The sequence below is a fragment of the Diplotaxodon limnothrissa genome, linkage group LG7, assembly GCF_057381915.1.
Source record: "Diplotaxodon limnothrissa isolate DT_005_m linkage group LG7, D_limnothrissa_male_GT1.1, whole genome shotgun sequence".
Classification (NCBI taxonomy): Eukaryota; Metazoa; Chordata; class Actinopteri; order Cichliformes; family Cichlidae; genus Diplotaxodon; species Diplotaxodon limnothrissa.
The window spans coordinates 25,735,920-25,755,879 of NC_140602.1; the positions used below are offsets into that span (position 1 = coordinate 25,735,920).

At 39.0% G+C, this 19,960-nt stretch overlaps 1 protein-coding gene across 2 annotated transcripts; it reads right to left on the bottom strand.

The window, feature by feature from the left end:
• Positions 1-5,621: 5,621 nt before the first annotated feature.
• Positions 5,622-16,183, bottom strand: gtse1 (G-2 and S-phase expressed 1). Of its 2 annotated transcripts, none has more exons than XM_085357772.1 (11): positions 16,162-16,183; positions 16,018-16,075; positions 14,390-15,038; positions 13,284-13,445; positions 9,957-10,083; positions 8,679-9,044; positions 8,106-8,160; positions 7,771-7,968; positions 7,430-7,655; positions 6,420-6,536; positions 5,622-5,708 (listed from the first exon to the last, which is right to left on the bottom strand). In XM_085357772.1, exons 1-11 carry the CDS (start codon positions 16,181-16,183, stop codon positions 5,622-5,624), a joined length of 2,067 nt encoding a protein of 688 aa, XP_085213898.1. The 2 variants fall into 2 exon arrangements, with proteins under 2 accessions (XP_085213898.1, XP_085213897.1); XM_085357771.1 differs by having other exon boundaries at positions 13,278-13,445.
• Positions 16,184-19,960: the final 3,777 nt, after the last annotated feature.

Here is a 19,960-nt window from a genome sequence, read left to right on the forward strand (position 1 = left end):
AGAATTGGGCTTATATGTTACACTGTTTATGACGTAAACCCAGTTTGCATAATTTCTTAGATAAATCAACTTTTGACTTTTTGACCTTCCAATAGGTGTGTTTTCATTGGAACTTTCTGTTCTTCTCTTTTTTCCAGTTGCAAAATTATTCATCATCTCTTAGACTTTCACAACTGCATCCACACCCTGAATCTTAGTACAGTCACAGTTTACCATTTTAAAAACAAAATACCATTATTACAATTATTCAGTAACCTCGGTTTCATTTGCAGAAGTTGGATTCAGCAAGCCTGCAAGAATTAGCTCTTGTTTATTTATTTTTTTAAAAAGGAGGAAACTTGTTTTTTTGGAGTGGATGATAAATGATAAGAGGGCAGGGGGATAAAATAAAGGTCCAAGCGTCCCTTGGCTTTTGCCTACTTCTCGTGCTCTGACTTTTCTTGACTTTTTGACCTTCACAAAAAGAAAAGGACAGTTGAACTTCTTCTGGAATTTTTTGCTCTGTACAAACTGAATTAAAGTGAAAAAGGATGTACATATTTTTCTCACCCTGTGGCCAAACTTCCCCCTTCCTGTGGTCTGTTGACACTACTTCTTGCAATTGCAGATTTATGTTCAACAAAAATTCAGTGGCATCAATTACAGCCTGCAACTTCTGGAGTACTTTCCATGGTATTTTACTTAAATTACAGTGCTTTGAGTTCCCCAAATATAGTTACCAATGGAAACAGTAGAAGAAAGATGTCACATTTGTAAGTGTGCGCCCAGAACAGGTAGAATCCTTTGTTCATGTGTGTCTCACTTCCCTATGTCAACATCTGTGGCCCCACATCACTAGATGAATTACATGGTAGGGTGTCCTCTCATGTACACACTCTCATTTAATGTTTTTTCTTTATTTTTACTACTTTCTACATTGTAGATACAAACTGAAGACATTAAATGTACAAAACTAGATATATGGAATTATGGAGCAAAGAAAAAAAAAAGGATAAATAACTCTAAATATGTTTTATGTTTTTTTGTCTCAGATTCCTGAAAGTAGTCACCCTTAGCTTTGTTGACAGCGCTGCAAACCCTTGGCCATCTCTCAATAAGCTTCATGATGTATGACAATTGTTAGAATTCATATAATGGCAAGAACCAATCAGCTAAGTAAAGACAAACAACAGTGCATCAATATTTTAAGAACTGAAGGTCATCTGTCCCCAAGTTCAGCTGCAAAAACCATCATGCGCTATGATGAAACTGGCTCACATGAGGACCACCCCAGGAAAGGACGACCTCTGTGCTGAGGATAAATTCATGTGAGTCACCAGCCTCAGAAATCACAAGTTAGCAGCACCTCAGATTAGAGCCCAGATAAATGTCACAGAGTTCCAGTAGCAGACTCATCTCTACATCAACTGTTCAGAGAAGACTGTGTGAATCAGGCATTTATGGACAAATAGATCCTGCAGCGACATGCCATTTTTTAAACTGTATTTTAAATATAAGATCTTGGATGGCAGAAAACTTTTTACAGCTTAACCAGGACAAAACTGAAGTTTTAATCGTCGGTCCCGAGGCTCAGAGAGAGAAACTCTTGTCTAAATTAGAGGCATTTTCACTATGTCCTTTGCTACAAGTGAAAAACCTGGGTGTTATTTTTGACTCTGAGCTTGGTTTTATCCCACATATTAAACATGTAACCAAAATTGGATTTTATCATCTAAAAAATATAGTCAGAGTCCGCCCTATTCTCTCTCGGGCCAACACAGAGATGCTGATGCATGCTTTTATTACCAGTCGCATTGATGACTGTAACGCCCTGCTCTCTGGTCTTCCTAAGAAGAATATTTCAACTTTACAACTTTTGCAAAACTCAGCAGCTCGTGTGCTGACGAAGACCAGAGGGCGGGCCCACATTACACCGGTTTTAGAATCGCTGCATTGGCTCCCCGTGTGTTTCAGGATCGATTTTAAGGTTCTTTTATTGGTTTTTAAATGTCTTAATGGTCTTGTGCCTTCTTATCTCTCAGATCTGCTTTTACCATACGAACCCTCGCGGACCCTGAGGTCCTCTGGTACTGGCCTTTTGATTGTCCCTAAAGTCAGGACACATACTCACGGAGAGGCAGCTTTTCAGTGGTATGGTCCTCGTCTGTGGAACAGCCTGCCGGAGGAGCTCAGGGCCGCAGAGAACGTACATGTTTTTAAGAACAGGCTCAAGACCCACCTTTTTAATTTAGCTTTTACTTAGCGTTTATTTATTTTATACTTATTTATTCTATCTTGTTATTTTATTATTAATTTAGACTTTACCTAATATTTATTGATTTTATTCTTATCCATTTTTAATCTTCTTACTCTATTTATATTTATATTGTATCCTGTTCTTATTTATTTTATCATTTTACCCTGTATATAGCCTATTGTGTCATATCTCCAGTGTTTCCTCGGAGGGCGCTCTCTGCACCGGGGCTGTGATCGACCGTGGCTGCTGGGTCTCTGGGGGTCCTCTCAGCCTGGCTGGGGGGCTCCTTTGCCTCCCTCCTGCTGTGTGCCCAGCCTGGAGGCTGCGGTCTGTGACCGGCTCCCGGTGCAGACGGCTCCCTGTTATAGTGTTTCCTCACTTGGCTCATGTGAACCCAGCCCAATTTTTACTCTTTAAGTGTGTGTGTGTGTGTGTGTGTGTGTGGGTGGGGTGGGGGGTGAGATATGTGTGTATTCACATCATTTATGTTAATGAGAGTGTGGGGAGTGAGTTGGAGGGTGGGGTGGGCTGCTTTTAACTATGTAAAGCACTTTGTGCTACATTTTTTGTATGAAAAGTGCTTTATAAATAAAGATTGATTGATTGATTGATCCCATCTGGTTTGGTTTAGATGGACCATCATTTATTTTTCAACAGGACAATGACCACAAACACACCTCCAGGCTGTGTGAGGGATGGAGTGCTGTGCTAGATGGCCTGGCCTCCACAGTCACCTCACCTGAACCCAATGGATATGGTTTGAGCTGAGATGGACCACAGAGTGAAGGCAAAATGGCCAGCAAGTGCTCAACATCTCTGGGAACTCATTCAAGTCTGTTGGAAAACCTTTCCAGGTGACTACCTCATGAAGTACCTCGTGAATTTCGATAGTGTATGAATATTGAAGGGATTTATTCCAACAATAAGCAGCAAAATCAAGAGAAATAAAAGTACAATTAGTTGTAGAGACCCTTGAGCAATTTCAGAATATTTTATGTAAAACATTTATGTTTGTGTACTCCAGTGTATGAATATTGAAGCGACTTATTCCCTGCATTGCAGATATGTTATGTTTATATACCTCCCTTTCATAGGTCTCCAGGTCTCAGTCGAGTGACACCTTTGTCACTTCAAGGAATTCCTCCTCATTGATAATGAAACTGTCCTGTTTTTATATCTAAAACCATGTTCTGCCAGTCAGCTGACAAGTCCTTTTTCTGCAGTGCAACTCTGACTTTGAACACATAGTAAAGTTGATCTATATTATTATCTATGCATATTATATAAATATTTCTTCTTCAAGTGAACTTCAGGAAGCCAGGATCACTGGAGTGTTTACAACATCATTAACAAGATTTATTCCAACAATAAGCAGCAAAATCAAGAGAAATAAAAGTACAATTAGTTGTAGAGACACCTGAGCAATTTCAGAATATTTTATGTAAAACATTTATGTTTGTGTACTCCACTGTAGGAAAGACTCCACTGATTAAAAACTCAGAATCAGTTGGATTATTAGAGTTTCTGAAGACGGAGAGGTGGTGGTTCAGTAATGTGCACAGATCCAGTACTTAAGGAGGATGACGATCAGAAGGACAGGTTGATGAGGGGAGCATTGTTCTCAGTCTTGTCCTCAGGACTCCACTTGATAAGCGGAGAGCTCAAATCAATCAGCTGAAAACAACAAATGCACAGTTACAGAGCTGCTTTGGGTACAAGGTTACTGAAATCTGAAGCACCAAACGAACAAACTGCATCACAGTGAAACACAAATCTGTTAAAATACTACATATTCAAAAAACCCTCATCTAAAATATTTTTGAGGGTCTTGAAAGGAAGATGTAGCCGTTACGTTTCTGTTTGACTTCATCTTGCACAACATGTTGAATTCTGGCAAAGTTGTTTCTTGACATCGGGCTGCAAGTTGAGAAAGACAGCTGAGATTAGGGTCAGAATAAACCTTCTGACCATCAACAAAAGAAAAGAAATGCTGCTCTTTCACTGGATGTTTTCTCGCTCTCTGCAAACCAAACTGCAACATTGTTGTCAAAATTGTTTGAGCTTTGGAATCTACATCCTGACTGTGAGTCTGTAGTCTTATACTCAAATATACTGCTACAAAAAAACTGAAAAACTCACGTTACCTTTTTGGAGGAATGACATCAGCACAAGTCTTAAGAATAGTTTATATTACAATATTTACCAGGTTTGATTTCCATCTGCAACTGTATGAATGAGAGTTTTGACAGACAGCGTTGGTGCAGCGGAGCAGGAAAAGCTTGCTCTTTGGAAAGCTCCATCGTGAGCATCTGCTCTTTGTTTTTGAACAGAAGTGATTTGGGCATTGCAAATTGCACCCAAAGCTTCAAGTGCAATTTCTCTGTCCATCTTGACGTTGTAGTCCTTTGCTCTGCTCACTTCTACCTGCAAGTGTTGTGATTCATGTAGAATTCGGCTTATAGGTTAAACTGCATCGTGACACCTCCTGAGACACGCTGCAGTTTACATCATTTCTTAGATAAATCAACTTTTGACTTTCCAATAGATGTTTTCATTGGAACTTCCTGTTCTTTTTTCTTGTGAAATTATTCATCACATCTTAGATTTTCACAACTACCCTGAATCTTGATACAGTCGCAGTTCTCCATAAACTACAATTACTGCCTTGCAATTGTTGCAAAAACTCTTCAGAAGCCTGCATTTCATCACTGCAAAGATGAGTGAGATTCATTCGTTTCTCATACACAAACACATTTTAGCCTAAATCAAACATTGTCTGATTTTTACATAAAACACCAGGTAACTCCAGTGACTTTTGATAGTGTATGAATATTGAAGCGACTTATTCCCTGCATTGCAGATATGTTATGTTTATATACCTCCCTTTCATAGGTCTCCAGGTCTCAGTCGAGTGACACCTTTGTCACTTCAAGGAATTCCTCCTCATTGATAATGAAACTGTCCTGTTTTTATATCTAAAACCATGTTCTGCCAGTCAGCTGACAAGTCCTTTTTCTGCAGTGCAACTCTGACTTTGAACACATAGTAAAGTTGATCTATATTATTATCTATGCATATTATATAAATATTTCTTCTTCAAGTGAACTTCAGGAAGCCAGGATCACTGGAGTGTTTACAACATCATTAACAAGATTTATTCCAACAATAAGCAGCAAAATCAAGAGAAATAAAAGTACAATTAGTTGTAGAGACACCTGAGCAATTTCAGAATATTTTATGTAAAACATTTATGTTTGTGTACTCCACTGTAGGAAAGACTCCACTGATTAAAAACTCAGAATCAGTTGGATTATTAGAGTTTCTGAAGACGGAGAGGTGGTGGTTCAGTAATGTGCACAGATCCAGTACTTAAGGAGGATGACGATCAGAAGGACAGGTTGATGAGGGGAGCATTGTTCTCAGTCTTGTCCTCAGGACTCCACTTGATAAGCGGAGAGCTCAAATCAATCAGCTGAAAACAACAAATGCACAGTTACAGAGCTGCTTTGGGTACAAGGTTACTGAAATCTGAAGCACCAAACGAACAAACTGCATCACAGTGAAACAAATCTGTTGAAATACTACATATTCAAAAACTAAAAATCTAGTGGAGTTTGTCTTTCCTGGATATTGGACTGAAGGCATGGCTGCTTTGATCGATAAATAGTCTTAAAAGGCAGCTGTAGCCATTACATTTCTTCACCTTCGCCAGCTGTAGTCACTCAACTGGGCCTCTCTTAATTTATCTTTGTGTTTTGGAGCATTATTGCTGAGACATCCAGTGGTGTAGTTAACCGTGGTTAACAGTGTCACTTGACAGGTGAAGTTAAGGGCAGGTGAAAGTAGCCATTACAGGAATTCTCTCAAAAATTATTGAGTCTACTATGTGGTACAGGTCATAAATGTGTTCTTCAGTTAAGGTGAGAAAATTTGGTGACAAACAAATGATTCTGTATTTCACTTTACAGGTATGTGGCATATCACTGATCACAGGTTAAAAAATTAATAATAGTCGGTGGGAAAAGTGAGCATTCAAACAATAACTGAAAGCACCATTAACTACTCTCTTAAAATTCCAATTAAAATATCCCAATAATTCTTAATGGGTATATGAACAAATTTAAATAGACTGATAGATTCTAAAAAGGACTTGGGTGTTATCCCCAGATGAGGTGAAAGTTACCTGAGCTGCACTGCAAGTCTTATTATTGCTCCGGATGAAGTCAGGGGTGTTGGTCAAGTCAATGAGCAGCTTCTCTTGAGGAGGCAGGGTGGGTGGTGGAAGATCCAAAAGGAGAACCTGAGCAAAAAAACTGAGTGTGAGATGATCATCTCTGAAGTTGCTCTGCAGCTCCAGCAGATCAGACTGAACAAGTGAAGATGCAAGAGTTTGACTCTGGACAGCAAATGAACTTTGAGTGTGTGGCAACAATTCATTATAATTTTTGTTGTTTTCTAAACCATTATGAAGCAACTTATACAGCTACAGAGCATCTGAATCATCTGGTCATCTGTCAGGCTCCAAATCATTTTAACCTCAAAGGAGTCGATAATAGAAGATAACCTGGTATTAAAGCAAAAAAGGAGACTTGTGTAGTTTAACCCTTTGATCTCATATGGTGATATAACCAGAGTACCAGTGCTTGTTCCTGTTATGCGCTGGAACCTGAACATGTGGAGGAAACTTTGGCTAAAGAAGAAGCGTGTTAAGGTCTTGGAGTGGCCTAGTCAGTCCCCAGGTCTTACTCCCACAGAAAATCTATGGAGGGAGCTGAAGGTTCCAGTTGCCAAACATCAGCCACGAAACATTAATGACTTTGAGAGGATCTGCAGAGAGGAGTGGGACAAAATCCCCCCTGAGATGTGTGCAAAACTTGTGGCCAACTACAAAACAGGTCTGACCCATGTGCTTTACAACAAAGGTTCTGCCATCAAGTACTAAAGTGTGTTTTGCAAAAATCAAATACTTATGTCCTTCATGAAAATGCTAATTATTTTTTTGGAAATGCACTTTTCTGGATTTTTGTTGTTATTGTTCTTTCTCTCACTGTTCAAATAAACCTACCATTGAAATTATAGAAGGATCATTTCTTTGCTAGTGGGGAAAATCACAAAAACAGCTGGGGTTCAAATAATTTTTTTCCCTGATTATAACTGTTGTATTATGATGGTGTATACTGTGTGACCTCTGACCTCCTGTGTCTTGCTGTTGCTGTCCTCTTTAAGCTCCAGTTCAATCAGGTTTTCATTGGGCACTGATTCATCCAGAATCAGTGCTCCAGGATCCATGGGCTCTGATTGGTCAGTCTGTTGGTTGTTTGAGGGTGTGGTGGTAGGGGGATCATCCTCTAGACAGAAGGGCTGAATTTCAGGTGCATCAATAAGCTCCTCCTCCTCCTGTGCATTGGTGAGGGTGGGGCTGTGCACACACAAATATAGACACAAATAAAGAATGACACACCTGCATGTGAAGTCAAAGGAGCAACCAGGTGATCTGCAAAGGACCAGTTAGAAGGCAGCCTCTAGCATCTTACCTACAGCTGTGCTGCTTGGTATATGAGGTGGGGACAGAGTCAGAGAGGGCTGGAGGTTTGGGCGTTGGAGAGGGAATGAGTGAAGCCTTGCGTCTAACTGGAGTGGGGAGGGCAGAGGGGCGTCGTGGCTTCATCTGCAGTGACTTGCATGTGATAGCAGAAGGTGTTAGCGGACCAGCAGATGGCTTTTGAGGAAGACTAAAAGAGAAGGAGTTTACAGTATCACTGATCTGTCAGGTAACATTCAGCTCCAACATCTCGATCAAACACTGAAGGAACATAGAACCCAGCAGAGATTTAACAGTGTCAGGAATTATATGTGTACTGCCATCTACCTGTCCATGCCGTTAAGTGACATCAGCCTCTTTGGCTTCAACACCTTTGAGACATCTAAAGACAAAACAAAGACAGTGAGACAGACATGTCAGAGTGTGAAAAACTGAAGCTGAAAATCTTGCTTTGAACTCAAATCAAATTAACAGTTTTCTCAATGCATGTTATTACTGCAAGGCAAACACCTGACAAAATTAAAGAGAAAACCCCATCAATCAGTAAATCCCCTACAAGTAGCACTTGGAAAGGAAGAAGCCCTTTCAAAGCCTGGTTTATAGTCACTACACTGGTTGTTGCAAAAAAACTAACATCACCAAAGCCATGTAACTATTTATACTGCCACTGAGAGCACGCTGATCCATCAGTGTCACCAGTGAAGAAAAAAAGCCCACATTAACAATGGTAACTCAGCAAAAGCCATCAAAAAGGGAAGGAAAAAAAAAACTAAACAAAACAAAAACTGGATTTTTTTTTAACCCCGAGACAGAAGGTCAGTTTCACTCAATTTATGAGTTAGATGTTAGTCCATTATTTGTCATGTCCAAATATCTCAGAGTTAATCATCACTTTCTCACCATTTGCATGGTGAACACCTTTGCCTCCTGTGCTTGGTGTAGGTAGGACCACCGCCTCAGGTTTAGATTTGGCCTTCGGTCCGCTCTGCAGCCGACTTGTGGAGGTGGTGAGGTTGGAGGCAGGTCTTTTGGGGGGCGTGGCTTCAGCGCTCTTGTGAGGAGTGGATTTGGCATCATTGCCACTCTCCGCCTCAGACAGCTTCTTGGCCTGTGTCGATATTGAGCGGCGGCCAGCGGCAGTGGAGGACACCGACTCTGCAGCACTGTAGATGGTGGACCTGCGTGGCCTGCTGAGGCTGTTCACTTTGCGGGGTGCTGGGCCAGTGGAGCTGCTCAGATTCCCGTTAAGAGTAGACTTCACCTTGCCTGAGAGCAGCAACAGATGGTGAAACAGGGTAGATATTTAACCATTTAGCTGTACAGTAAATCTTTAAACGATCATCCAAATAAAACCTTCGCACGTACTCATCCAGGACAGAGATCAAATCATTTTCAAGCTACCAACCAGAACCAATCTAAGCTAGTTGGAGAGAACACCTTATTGTGTTTACATTCCAATTTACTCTGACCTAGAGGACCTCCCTCCACAAGCCTATTTATAGCACTCATCCTACTTCAAATGCTGCATTCAGATGTACCCACCACATGTAAACTCAGAGTGCAAGTTGTCTGAAATCAAATGTTAACCTTTTGCAGTCTCTCTGTTTTAGTGTTGTTGCACTGTGTTCTAGTGACTACAATATCAATTCAGGGGATTTTAGAGTAATTCATGCTTCCATCTGATAAAAAGCTTTACGGAGATATTCTTTCCAGCAGGACCTACATACAGTGCCAAAACCACCAACAGATGGAGCCTGAACTTCCTTGCGACAATACCTCAGACTGTCTATGAGATATTTAAGAGGATGAGAAACAGTCAGCCCAAAAATTCAGACAAGCTTAAAGCTGCTACAATAAAAAAAAAAAACCTGGGCTTCACCAAAGCCTCCACATCACAGACTGATTCAAAATCTTTTTTCCCCAATTAAGTTTATTATTATTATTATTATTATTATTATTATTATTATTATTAATAATAATAACAATAATAAACGTCTAATAATTTTTGACGATTTCAGATTTTCATGAGCTAATGATAATAATTAAAACATAAATTTTAAAGCTTAGCCTTTTGAATTAAACTAGAGGAAAAATGAGATCTCACAGTATTCCCTTTTTATTAAAAAAAAAAAAACATACTAGCATGTAGCTCCTGTTACCATTGTGCAGTGAGCATACCTTTAGCCGGGGAAAGAGAGATGCTGGAGTTGAAGCTGGATACAGAGGAGGATGATGAGGACGTGTTCTTTCTCCTGGTCTGAAGACGCTGTGCTTTCCCACCTGACAGGTTCCTCACTCCACTCTGCTGGAAGGAAACACAATCATGACCAAAACAAATGAGTGATTTTACATATTTATCTATGTTTATCTTTTATATGTAGTCTATGGGTCAGACGTAACCTTTGTTTACCTTCTACAGACATTGCAGTGAGTTTGTATTTTAAAGGTCTTTCCTTTGAATTGTTAAAAATGACCTACGATAATTCTCAAACATAAAAACGTCCTGTTAATAATAGAGATGGCACAATATCACTTTATGTCCGATACCGATATCTTAACTTTGCATATCTGCCGATAACGATATGAAGCCGATATAGTGTATTTTTTTTAATCAATAAAACTGTTTTTTATAAATATGTTGTTGCATTTTGTACAAGTTCATATTGAAGTTTTAAAAAACAACAACACTAAAGCTATTCTGTTATACTTGTATGCAAGAAACACACTGCACCCAAAATATTTTATAGTTCAGCAAAACTGATCAATCTAATAAACTTAAAGCTGCACCATCCTCCCTATTCTGGTATATTAAAGAGTACTTAGCAGAAATATTAAACAACCTAATTAATAGGGTTGCCAACTCCCAGCAAAAATATTAGAGAACCACCCCCCCACCCTCCACCTCACAATGCTTAATCAACTTTAATTTAATGCACATGTAAAACAAATGCACAGAAATCAATTATTTTTCTACAATATTTATATAGATTCAACATCTTTCTTCAACAGAAGAAAGATGTACTATAGCTTAGTAGGATGTATATTAGATTTAATAGTTACTATATACAATAATGGATTTCTATACATTTAATCATATGACCACTTTGGTCAGATAATTATTTATTAAAAGTTAGTCATTTTAAATGAAATAACAAAGAAAAGTATTTCTTTGTACCCCCCTTTCCTTGTTAATGCCCCACCTGGCCCCCCTGGCAAAACTTTGCTAGACCCACCCCTGCAGTCACCAGCTGTCAGCTACGTAAAAAAGGATCCTGGTGTTATTTGTCTCTCAGAAACAGTTCATAACTTCCCTTCAACTCATTCATGTCACCTAAAAGGTAAACCTGTTTCTCCATCACCTGTTCAGCTCTGATGATTCAGTAAGGACATCTCCTGGTTTCATCTTCATGTTTCCCTCTCACCACATATCCAAACCGATATCATGACCAGCAGCTTTTACAGCTGTGGCTCCAGCAAACATCAGCTGATACTAGAAAGTAATATTAAATCAAGTTTAACAACAGCTGATCAAGCTTAAATGTGCAGCTGTTGTTTATCCACTGGTTTCCTCTTTCTGGTGCAAAGTGGGTGATAAATAAACAAGTAAGACGGGACTTGCGACAGAAAAGCCGATCAGCTGATCATTGATCAGTTTCATGATTGAAGTAGCAACAGGAGAGAGAGGGGAGAGAATGAGAGAAGAAGAGGCAGCTGTGCAGCAAAGACAGAATAACTCCTGCCTTTTTTTGTGCCTTTCCCCCCCCATTCTAGCTGAAGTACGGGACAAATTGCTTCCTTTTCGCCTCAATATGGAACTTCGATGGCCAGTCCAGCTGTGGCTCCATATATCAGTTGTTAAGCTTAATGTGGAAATACTATGCAAACATTCAGAGATGCACTTACACACTTTACTTCTCTGGGATAGTTTTCTCTGAGATGAAATGCTGCGGTTTGGAAGCATGTAGCGAGGCGCCAAATGCTCCACCAGACCACCGACAGGTCTCGCAGACAACAGCCGCTCTATCACGTGACACATACTGCTCCAATGCGCTGAGCTGGGTTACACCAAGCAGCGTGTTTTGTGAGGTGATTTTGTGATACTTTGGATCGGATTACTTTTTTTTTTTTTTTTTTTTTTTTTTTTAAATCTCTCTCCGATATCCAATCCAGTAATTTAGGTCAGTATCAGACCGATACGATACGTAATATCGGATCAGTCCATCTCTAGTTAATAATACAGCAATGTTATTTTAATTCATCCATCCATTCGCTTCCGCTTCTCCTTTTCAGGGTCGCGGGGGGCGCTGGAGCCTATCCCGGCTGTCATAGGGCTAGAGGCGGGGTACACCCTGAACAGGTCGCCACTGTCGCAGGGCCAACACACAGGGACAGACAACCATTCACATTCACATTCACTCGCACATTCACACCTAGTGGCAATTTGGATAATCCAATTAACCTATCCCCACAAGCTGCATGTCTTTGGACGGTGGGAGGAAGCCGGAGTACCCGGAGGGAACCCACGCAAACACGGGGAAAACATGCAAACTCCACACAGAAAGACCCCGGCCTGATGTTGGAATTGAACTCAGGATCTTCTTGCTGTGCGGCAACAGTGCTAACCACCGTGCCGCCCATTATTTTAATTAAGTTTTCAAAAAAATTGATGTGTTCATAGTAAAATGCATTAAAAATATAGAGGAGTGGGCACTGGTTTGTGGAAGCTGCTATGTTGATCATGACTACAGTGGGCGAGGTGGACATCTGTTCCTCCTAATCGTGTTTTATGTATGTGGCTATAGACTGGCCACACCCCTTATAAGTTACTTTTAATTTAAAAATCCTGAATGGCTCTTTCACGATATCTGACAATTTAACATTTGTACATGTGGATAATCACTTTCTCCTCCTCCTCCCCTGCTCTCTTCTCCTCCCTCATCTCCACCTCATCCCCTTTTCCTAAACTGAAGTCAAAGCTTAAAAATATCCTCAAAAACTCACCTCAGTATTGCTGAGGTGTTGCAGTATTGCTATACTATTTATGGCCTCCTCCAGGGTAAACAGACATGGAAACATTGACAGCAGAGGTAAGCTGATAGCCTACTCACTACATCTGAATGGCAATGACAGTTGCTTGTCATACAGAGGCCACCATAGCTAGGATTATGCATTTGAATTGGTAGGGGTAAGAAAACAAAATTCATTTGAATGCAATCTACTGACATCTAGTGATGAGATTTCACACATTATTCTTTTAATGATTCATAGTTAAAAAGGCTATGCTATAAAAAAAAAATGGGGGAAATATAAAAAGCTTGACTCAGATGCTTCTACATGACTCCTATCAAAGCGCTTCAGCTCCATAATTATTGTTTTTTGTTAACCTCATTTACAAAGTGAGAAATAAAGTCAGCAGGTAAATATCACTCAAAGTAAACGTAAATGTTTTTCCCAATCCGAAAACACTGCACTGAACTATTTGAACATGCAGACAGTTACCTTTACCTTGGTTGGCCGAGGAAGTGCGCGTTTTCCCAACAGACTGGAGTTGAGGGAGCTATCACTGATGTCAGAGGCCACGCTCGCTGAATCTGAGAGCAAATCCTCAGACGACTCCGCCCTTTTAGGGGGACAAGAAGACGGGCTTTGCCTCCAACTGCCCACTGCCTGAAACAGGTAATAGGTAACAGATCATCTGTAATCTGTTGATAGGGCGCTTTTAAGCCAACAACTTCTTACTAAACTATCTACACACAAAATAAAAATTTTAATAAAAGGAGAAAAGCTCATATAAAGTCAGTTCTGGTTGTGTTTCTGTTTATTTTATTACATTTGCTTCCTGGTTAGGAATCTGTTTCATCTATTTATTTTTGCTACTTTAATAAGTCTTAAGAAGATTGTAAGTTTTTCTAGGAAGGATCACGTTATGAACTGGTTTAATACAAATTTATTAATCTGTTATGTAACTGTAACATCACACTTGCATCTATTGAATGGTTTCTTTAAAACAAAAGGTAATGTATAAATATAGCAACAAGCTTTTTAAAACAGGAACAGGAGTGTTCAGTTCGTATCTTTAAGGTGTCAAGTACTTATTCGAAAATGCACCTTATCCATTTTAAAGAAATTCATTGGAAATGTTTACAATCTTTTGTTTTTTTTAAATGTTGCTTTTTAAAAGCATGTTCAACAAAGAAATCAATCATAAACATTTTCCATGCAAGGAATAAAGCAGAAAATAAATACTGCTTGTATTCTTCGGGCATTAAAAATACCCCAAATACCCACGATTCTGTCATGGAAACTGCACGGGCTCAGGAACACTTCCAGAAATTATGGAACCATTTGCTGTCCCAAATCCAAAGTTACATTATGCAAGGAGGAATACATATGAAGACATGATCCAGAAACGGCGCTCTCTTCTCAGAGCCAAAGGTATACAGAGAAGCCTTTAATGTGACACGCTTCCACACCGCCATGAAAATGTAGTGGAAGTGTGGGAGGAGAGGCGGGTTCGGAGAAGACTGATTCAGAGAAAGCCTATTAGGTATCTGTCAAAGGCTGCTTCCAGAAAACAGCGATACTGGGTGAATTAAAAACTCAAATCTTACTCTGTTGGGTGGTTGCAGTTTGGTCTTTTCCACTCTGCTCTTGTTGGTTGAACAGGAAGTCACTGGAATGGTTGGTTTGCTCGGCAGCACAACAGCAACACCTAGTGCAGATTTCCCTCGAAGTGCAGTTCTGGGCTGAGCTTTGGCTTGGATCACAGGGCTGCAGGTGCTGAGTCTGCTTTTTGAAGTAGGGCGGGTAGACGAAGCTGGGGTGATAGTGGGGCGGATAGATGAAGTGATGCTGGAGCCGCTGCCTCTCTGCAGTTGGCGCTGGATGACGGGCGGCAGCTGCTTCAGTGGACTGTCCTGCACACAGAAGGTCTGTCGTTTGTTTGGGCTGACTCCACTGGTGGTCTGAGCAAGGAGACCAAGTCTGGTCTCAGCATCCTCGACAAACTCCTCTTGCTCAGTCATGGTGTCCATGGTCACACTGGTGGCGTCTCTGTTCTCATCGTGTGACACAGTGCTCTGCAGCTGACTTGCTAGTCTGTGGGCTTCCTGACACACAGCCTCCAGCTGTTCTCCCGTCAGCGGGCTCCAGGTTATGCTATGGTTCTCGAGGGGAGACGCCACATTAACGGAAACACACTTCTCTTTATGACTGACTGGACCAACAAACACCTCATCTTCAGCTTCATCACCCCTAGAGCTGTAGAGCACAAGGACATTAGTGCATAAGTCACAGCAAGAGTAACAAACAGTTCACAGCAATTAAACTTTAAACATCAAGGAGCTGACTACACACAGTTTTAAAAAAAATAAAGCATTTCTTAAAATAAAGCAAGAGTGATGTGGAGCAATCGTGTCATGCCGACATAACAAAAGAAGAGAAAAAGAGTTCAAGTTATTACTAAAATTAAATTTGGAGCTATAAAGGCAAAACCAAAGTAAACTTATTTTGCTTTAAATTATTAAGATATATTATGCACTTAAGTAGTTTGAATTAGAAATCACACGCCCAAACAAACTTTAGAGGGATTTTTTTTTAAACCAATAACTCAAGGTCTAATATGATACATTACAGAGCTTACATCTAAAATGGGTGATGGTATTGAGGGTATCCTTAGAGAAACTTGCATGTCCACGTCAACTGCCATCCTGCCCGGCCAGCAGGGTGATGACAATACCCATCCGCATTTTACAGTTGAGGGTTAAAATGCGGAGTTCCTTGATGGTTTTTACTCAGTTAAAACTGACTTTTAAGATACCTCAGGATGTTCAGAGTTTTGCAAAAGTTGTTGACATTCACTTAAACTTATTTACAGTTGAAGACAACAGAACTATTGGGACACATGTTGTTTTACTAATTTTATACTGTTCATTAGTTTTAATGGTTGTTTTATATTCTTGTTAATAGTTTATTACTTTGTCAATTTGACTTTTTGTGTGGGTTTGCTCATTTCAGTTTAGTTTTCATTAGCTTACATATTGTCCGTTATTATACTGTGCTGCAGATCAAATCCTGCATGTAAACCTTATTAGTGCAAGATCACATGTCAAACACGTCTTCTGGATGTTGGCAGCCGGACAATCAGAGGACGTTGTGGGAATTTAAATGCGGAAATAAAAGAAAAGTGCGTGACTGAACTCCTGGCAGTACCTCGATAGAAACTCTCTTTGATTTTTACCTGGCAGGCGACAGAGAAACATCAAAGTCAAACTTCTCATCAGGCAGAAAGAACACATCTACTGAGACACAATCAAAGTGATTAGTGATGAAACGCTTAAAAACACACGGTACGATATCTGACGGTCACTGAATGCTTACTCACCGCTGTTAGCTCGACAGTCCATCCGTAAGCTTGTTCGTCTCTGAAAACAGATCAGACGTGAAGATTTACTATCACAATAGCCTAAAAACATTCAACTTTACACCAACACTGACAAACAGTGAAACCAGCGAATTTAGAAACGACCATTTTGACTATCATGCTAACTTTAACGTTAGCTCTTTAGCAATCCACCTATGTCAAACAATAACGGACAAGAGCGTAAAACTCACAATTTAAAGATTCATTTTCGATAATTTTATGGTCCAACAATTTCCATGGAGAAAATGTTTTATTCAAGTTAAAATACAAACCTCTATTTCCTCCGAAACCTCAAAAATCTTTTTTGCTTCGCATTCAAACAGCGACGTGGAAGCAGAGAATTTCACAAATAATTCAAATCTGCTGCGCTGCGTGTCACGTGACTCACAGATGCGCCACTATTGGTTTAAAGACTATGACGGAGTCTCCGGTGGCGTCCTGGGGATTGTGGTCAAAAGCTAGCTAAAACTTGTGCCTGAACAATTTCCATTTACCATTTATGATTTTGCTTGATTTAAATTCGATTTTAAAAATTAGTATCCCAACAAAACAGTTCATATGAAAGTAATACAAATGTAATAAAAGTTTAAAAAAATGACTCTTAGCAGTTAAATTCGTTCATCTTTGTATATTTTTAAATTAAAGATGTGCATGCATTGAATAAAATGTAGATTAAAAATGCAATTCTTTTACAGTTCTTTCATTACAAGTTCTACGGTATTCATTGGACTGCTACATAACATGTAATGGTACTCTACTGCTTTTTAAATAGAATAATAGATTACAATAATAAAATCTGTGGATGAAGACTCTCTCTTCTAAATTTGGTCTGCCTGCTAGAACCACTCATATATAGACCACAGTGATTCAAATAACCACTGCTTACAACCAAGGTGTCCAAAAGAACATCTCTGAACACAACACACACAGAAACTTGGAGCAGATGGGCTACAGCATCAAAGCACCATAGGGACCGCTCCTTTCACTTAGAACAGGAAAGTGAGGCTCATACACATGGGCTTGCCAAAAGATAAGATAAGATAAGATAAGATAAGATAAGATAAGATAAGACTTTATTGATCCCACAATGGGGAAATTTTTGCGTCACCTCAGCTCAGGTACAGATATATGAAGGAAATACAAAAATACAATTAAGTACAATCAATGAAAAAAAGTAAGATAATATACTATATACAATGGTAGCATACACAGTATGTGATTATGGATATAGTTGGAAATATGGAAGACATAAACTATATAGCTTGGAAGGTCATGGAAGGTCCATTATGCATGTCTGGTGAGTGTCAATTTCTGTGGTGACAGAAGGTGCTAGTGTAAGAACCACAACATGAAAGCATAGATCCATCCTGGCTTGTATAAATGATTCTTGTTGGTCATGTAATGGTGTGAGGGAAATTTTCCTGGCACACTTTGGGCTCCTTAATGAGCCTCGTTTAAAAACCACAGCCAGCATCCAGCCTCAAGCAGGACTGACCGGATCTGCAAAAAGTGGTGCGCTCAGCTGAACGCATCATTCTATCAGAGCTTCCTGACCTGCTGTCCATCTACACCAAGTGGTGAAAGACTAAAGCCAGGAAGATTATGATGGACCTCTCGCATCCCAACAATGGACTCTTCTCAGTGTTGAGGTCTGGGAAGTGCTTTTGCTCCCTTAAGGCCAAAACAGAGAGAATGAGGAGGAGCTTCTTTCCCCAGGTTATTCGGGTCCTGAACCAGGTGTAGGACTGGACTCTCTCACACACATCACATCATCAAACGCACTGTTTGTTTGTTTGTTTTTTTGCACACTTCTTAAAATTTATAATTTATTTTTATTCATAATTTCTTTGGTAAACTGTTATTTGCATATTTTTACTGTAAATTACTAAGAATTTACTGTAAGTTAAAATCTGTAAATTTTGTAGTAATCTGTAAATCTTACTGTCAGTTCTTACTGTCATTTACTGGTTGGGCATTGGACAGCAATAAGCATTTCTCCACATGTCATACTGTGTATGGTTGTGTGTGTGACCAATAAAATTTGAATTTGAACAGCCTACCTGAGTTTTGTTGCTGACATACTGAAGCCCACATTTTCCTGACAAATGTAGCACCATGTAAGGGGAAATAAACAGGCTCTCCTGTATAAGAATAACAAGAATAAACAAGAAGCAACAAAGAAATAATTTTACTGTTTGTGGTAAGTTTATATTGAACAGCTGCAATAAGCTGAAGTTTTTAGACGTAAGAGCATATCGGAAAACACATTTCAGTCACTGTTTAAAGAGCAAGAGTTGTGCTGTAGCTAAATGTATTACCATTAGTGTCCACGATGACTTTGAAAACAGAATGCACTGGAAATGTACGTACATGAAAATTATACAGAGTATAAAACCATACAGAATTATTATCTCTGTAAAATTGTTTTATTTTTAGGCCATCTTTTCTTTTACAGTGAAAGTCTAGAGTTATGCATCTGATCAATATACTTTAAAGTTAAATTAAATGAAAAGTGACTGGTATCGGACTATTATGTACACTTGTGGCCTTTTAAAAAAAACATCTGTGGTAAGCCAATATATTAGAGCAAAACATTTCTGGCACAACTTCACCTACTTCCAAGGTGGAGGGAGATAAAAGTTGTATCAGTTGTTCATCTTCCCTTAAGTGTTGCTGGAGTTCCTACATTGTGAAGCCGATATATTAGGCACAAATGTGATGCCACCTAAAGCATGATGCAGGTACTGCACTAAAAAGCCACACACTGTTAAGGTACCATATTTGATTTTACTTAAACACATGTACATCACATTTCAACAATAGAAATTACACAATTTAAAAAACATTACACCTATCCATACAAGAAACCATTTTATAAAAACCTCAAATCCAAAAGACACAAAAGGAGGAGAGAAAAATGTTCACAGTGACGTCAACAAGGCAAAAATCAAACCCGAGCAAAAACAGGACACACTGAAAGAAAGTCAGGAAACTATTTTTAAAGAGTACTTGGCTGAGGCATGATGGTATTAGCAAGTGGCATCCAAAAAAAAAAAAAAAAAAAAAAACCCACAAAAGAAAAAACATTTGGAAATTAAAGTGAGATCAAACTAAAGTAAGTGAAGCTGTCTACTTCATGTGCAATTTTATTTTTTAAAATTTGTCATAATTTATATTTAAAAGAACATCTTATTTTGGAGAGTTTATTTTTTGCCAATGAATTATTTCAGATTAAAGTTTTTTTTAATAAGACATAAAAAAAACGAAACAAAAACACCACAATCAAAAGCCATAAATCTGAATATTAAATAAAATGGAGATCAATTTGGGATTCAAACTTTTAATTGAACATGTAAAATACAAAACAAAAAAATAAAAAACAAAACATTCAACCCAGAATTAAACAAAAATACAAAATGTTAGTCTGAAGTTTTAAGTCACTTACAAAAAACAGACATTCTCAACCCCCCCCCCAAATAAAGTTATCAGATAATAGAAATGAAAGAAAAAAGTGCTTTTTTTAGTGCTTTAGTTGATTCTTCTTTAAGCTTGATGGAAATCGAATGACAAACAAATACAAAAATGTAGCATTTGTAGTTCCCTGTGGGATTTTGTTTCGTGGCTCATTAATTGTAAAACAGAAAGCATAAACTGCTAAACTGGCATTAGCTTTAGCCATTTAGCTTCTGGCTAAGTCAAACAAAGCTTAAGAAAAAGACTAACTCTGTGGTTTACACTAAATTCCATGTGTCAAAGACTG

Coding starts and splice junctions, on each gene's coding strand:
- gtse1 (XM_085357771.1), bottom strand. CDS start 16,183: ATGGACTGTCGAGCTAACAGCG. Junction 13,446..14,389: donor AACTGCAACCACCCAACAGA/GTAAGATTTGAG, acceptor TACCTGTTTCAG/GCAGTGGGCAGTTGGAGGCA. Junction 9,045..9,956: donor CTCTCTTTCCCCGGCTAAAG/GTATGCTCACTG, acceptor TGCTGCTCTCAG/GCAAGGTGAAGTCTACTCTT.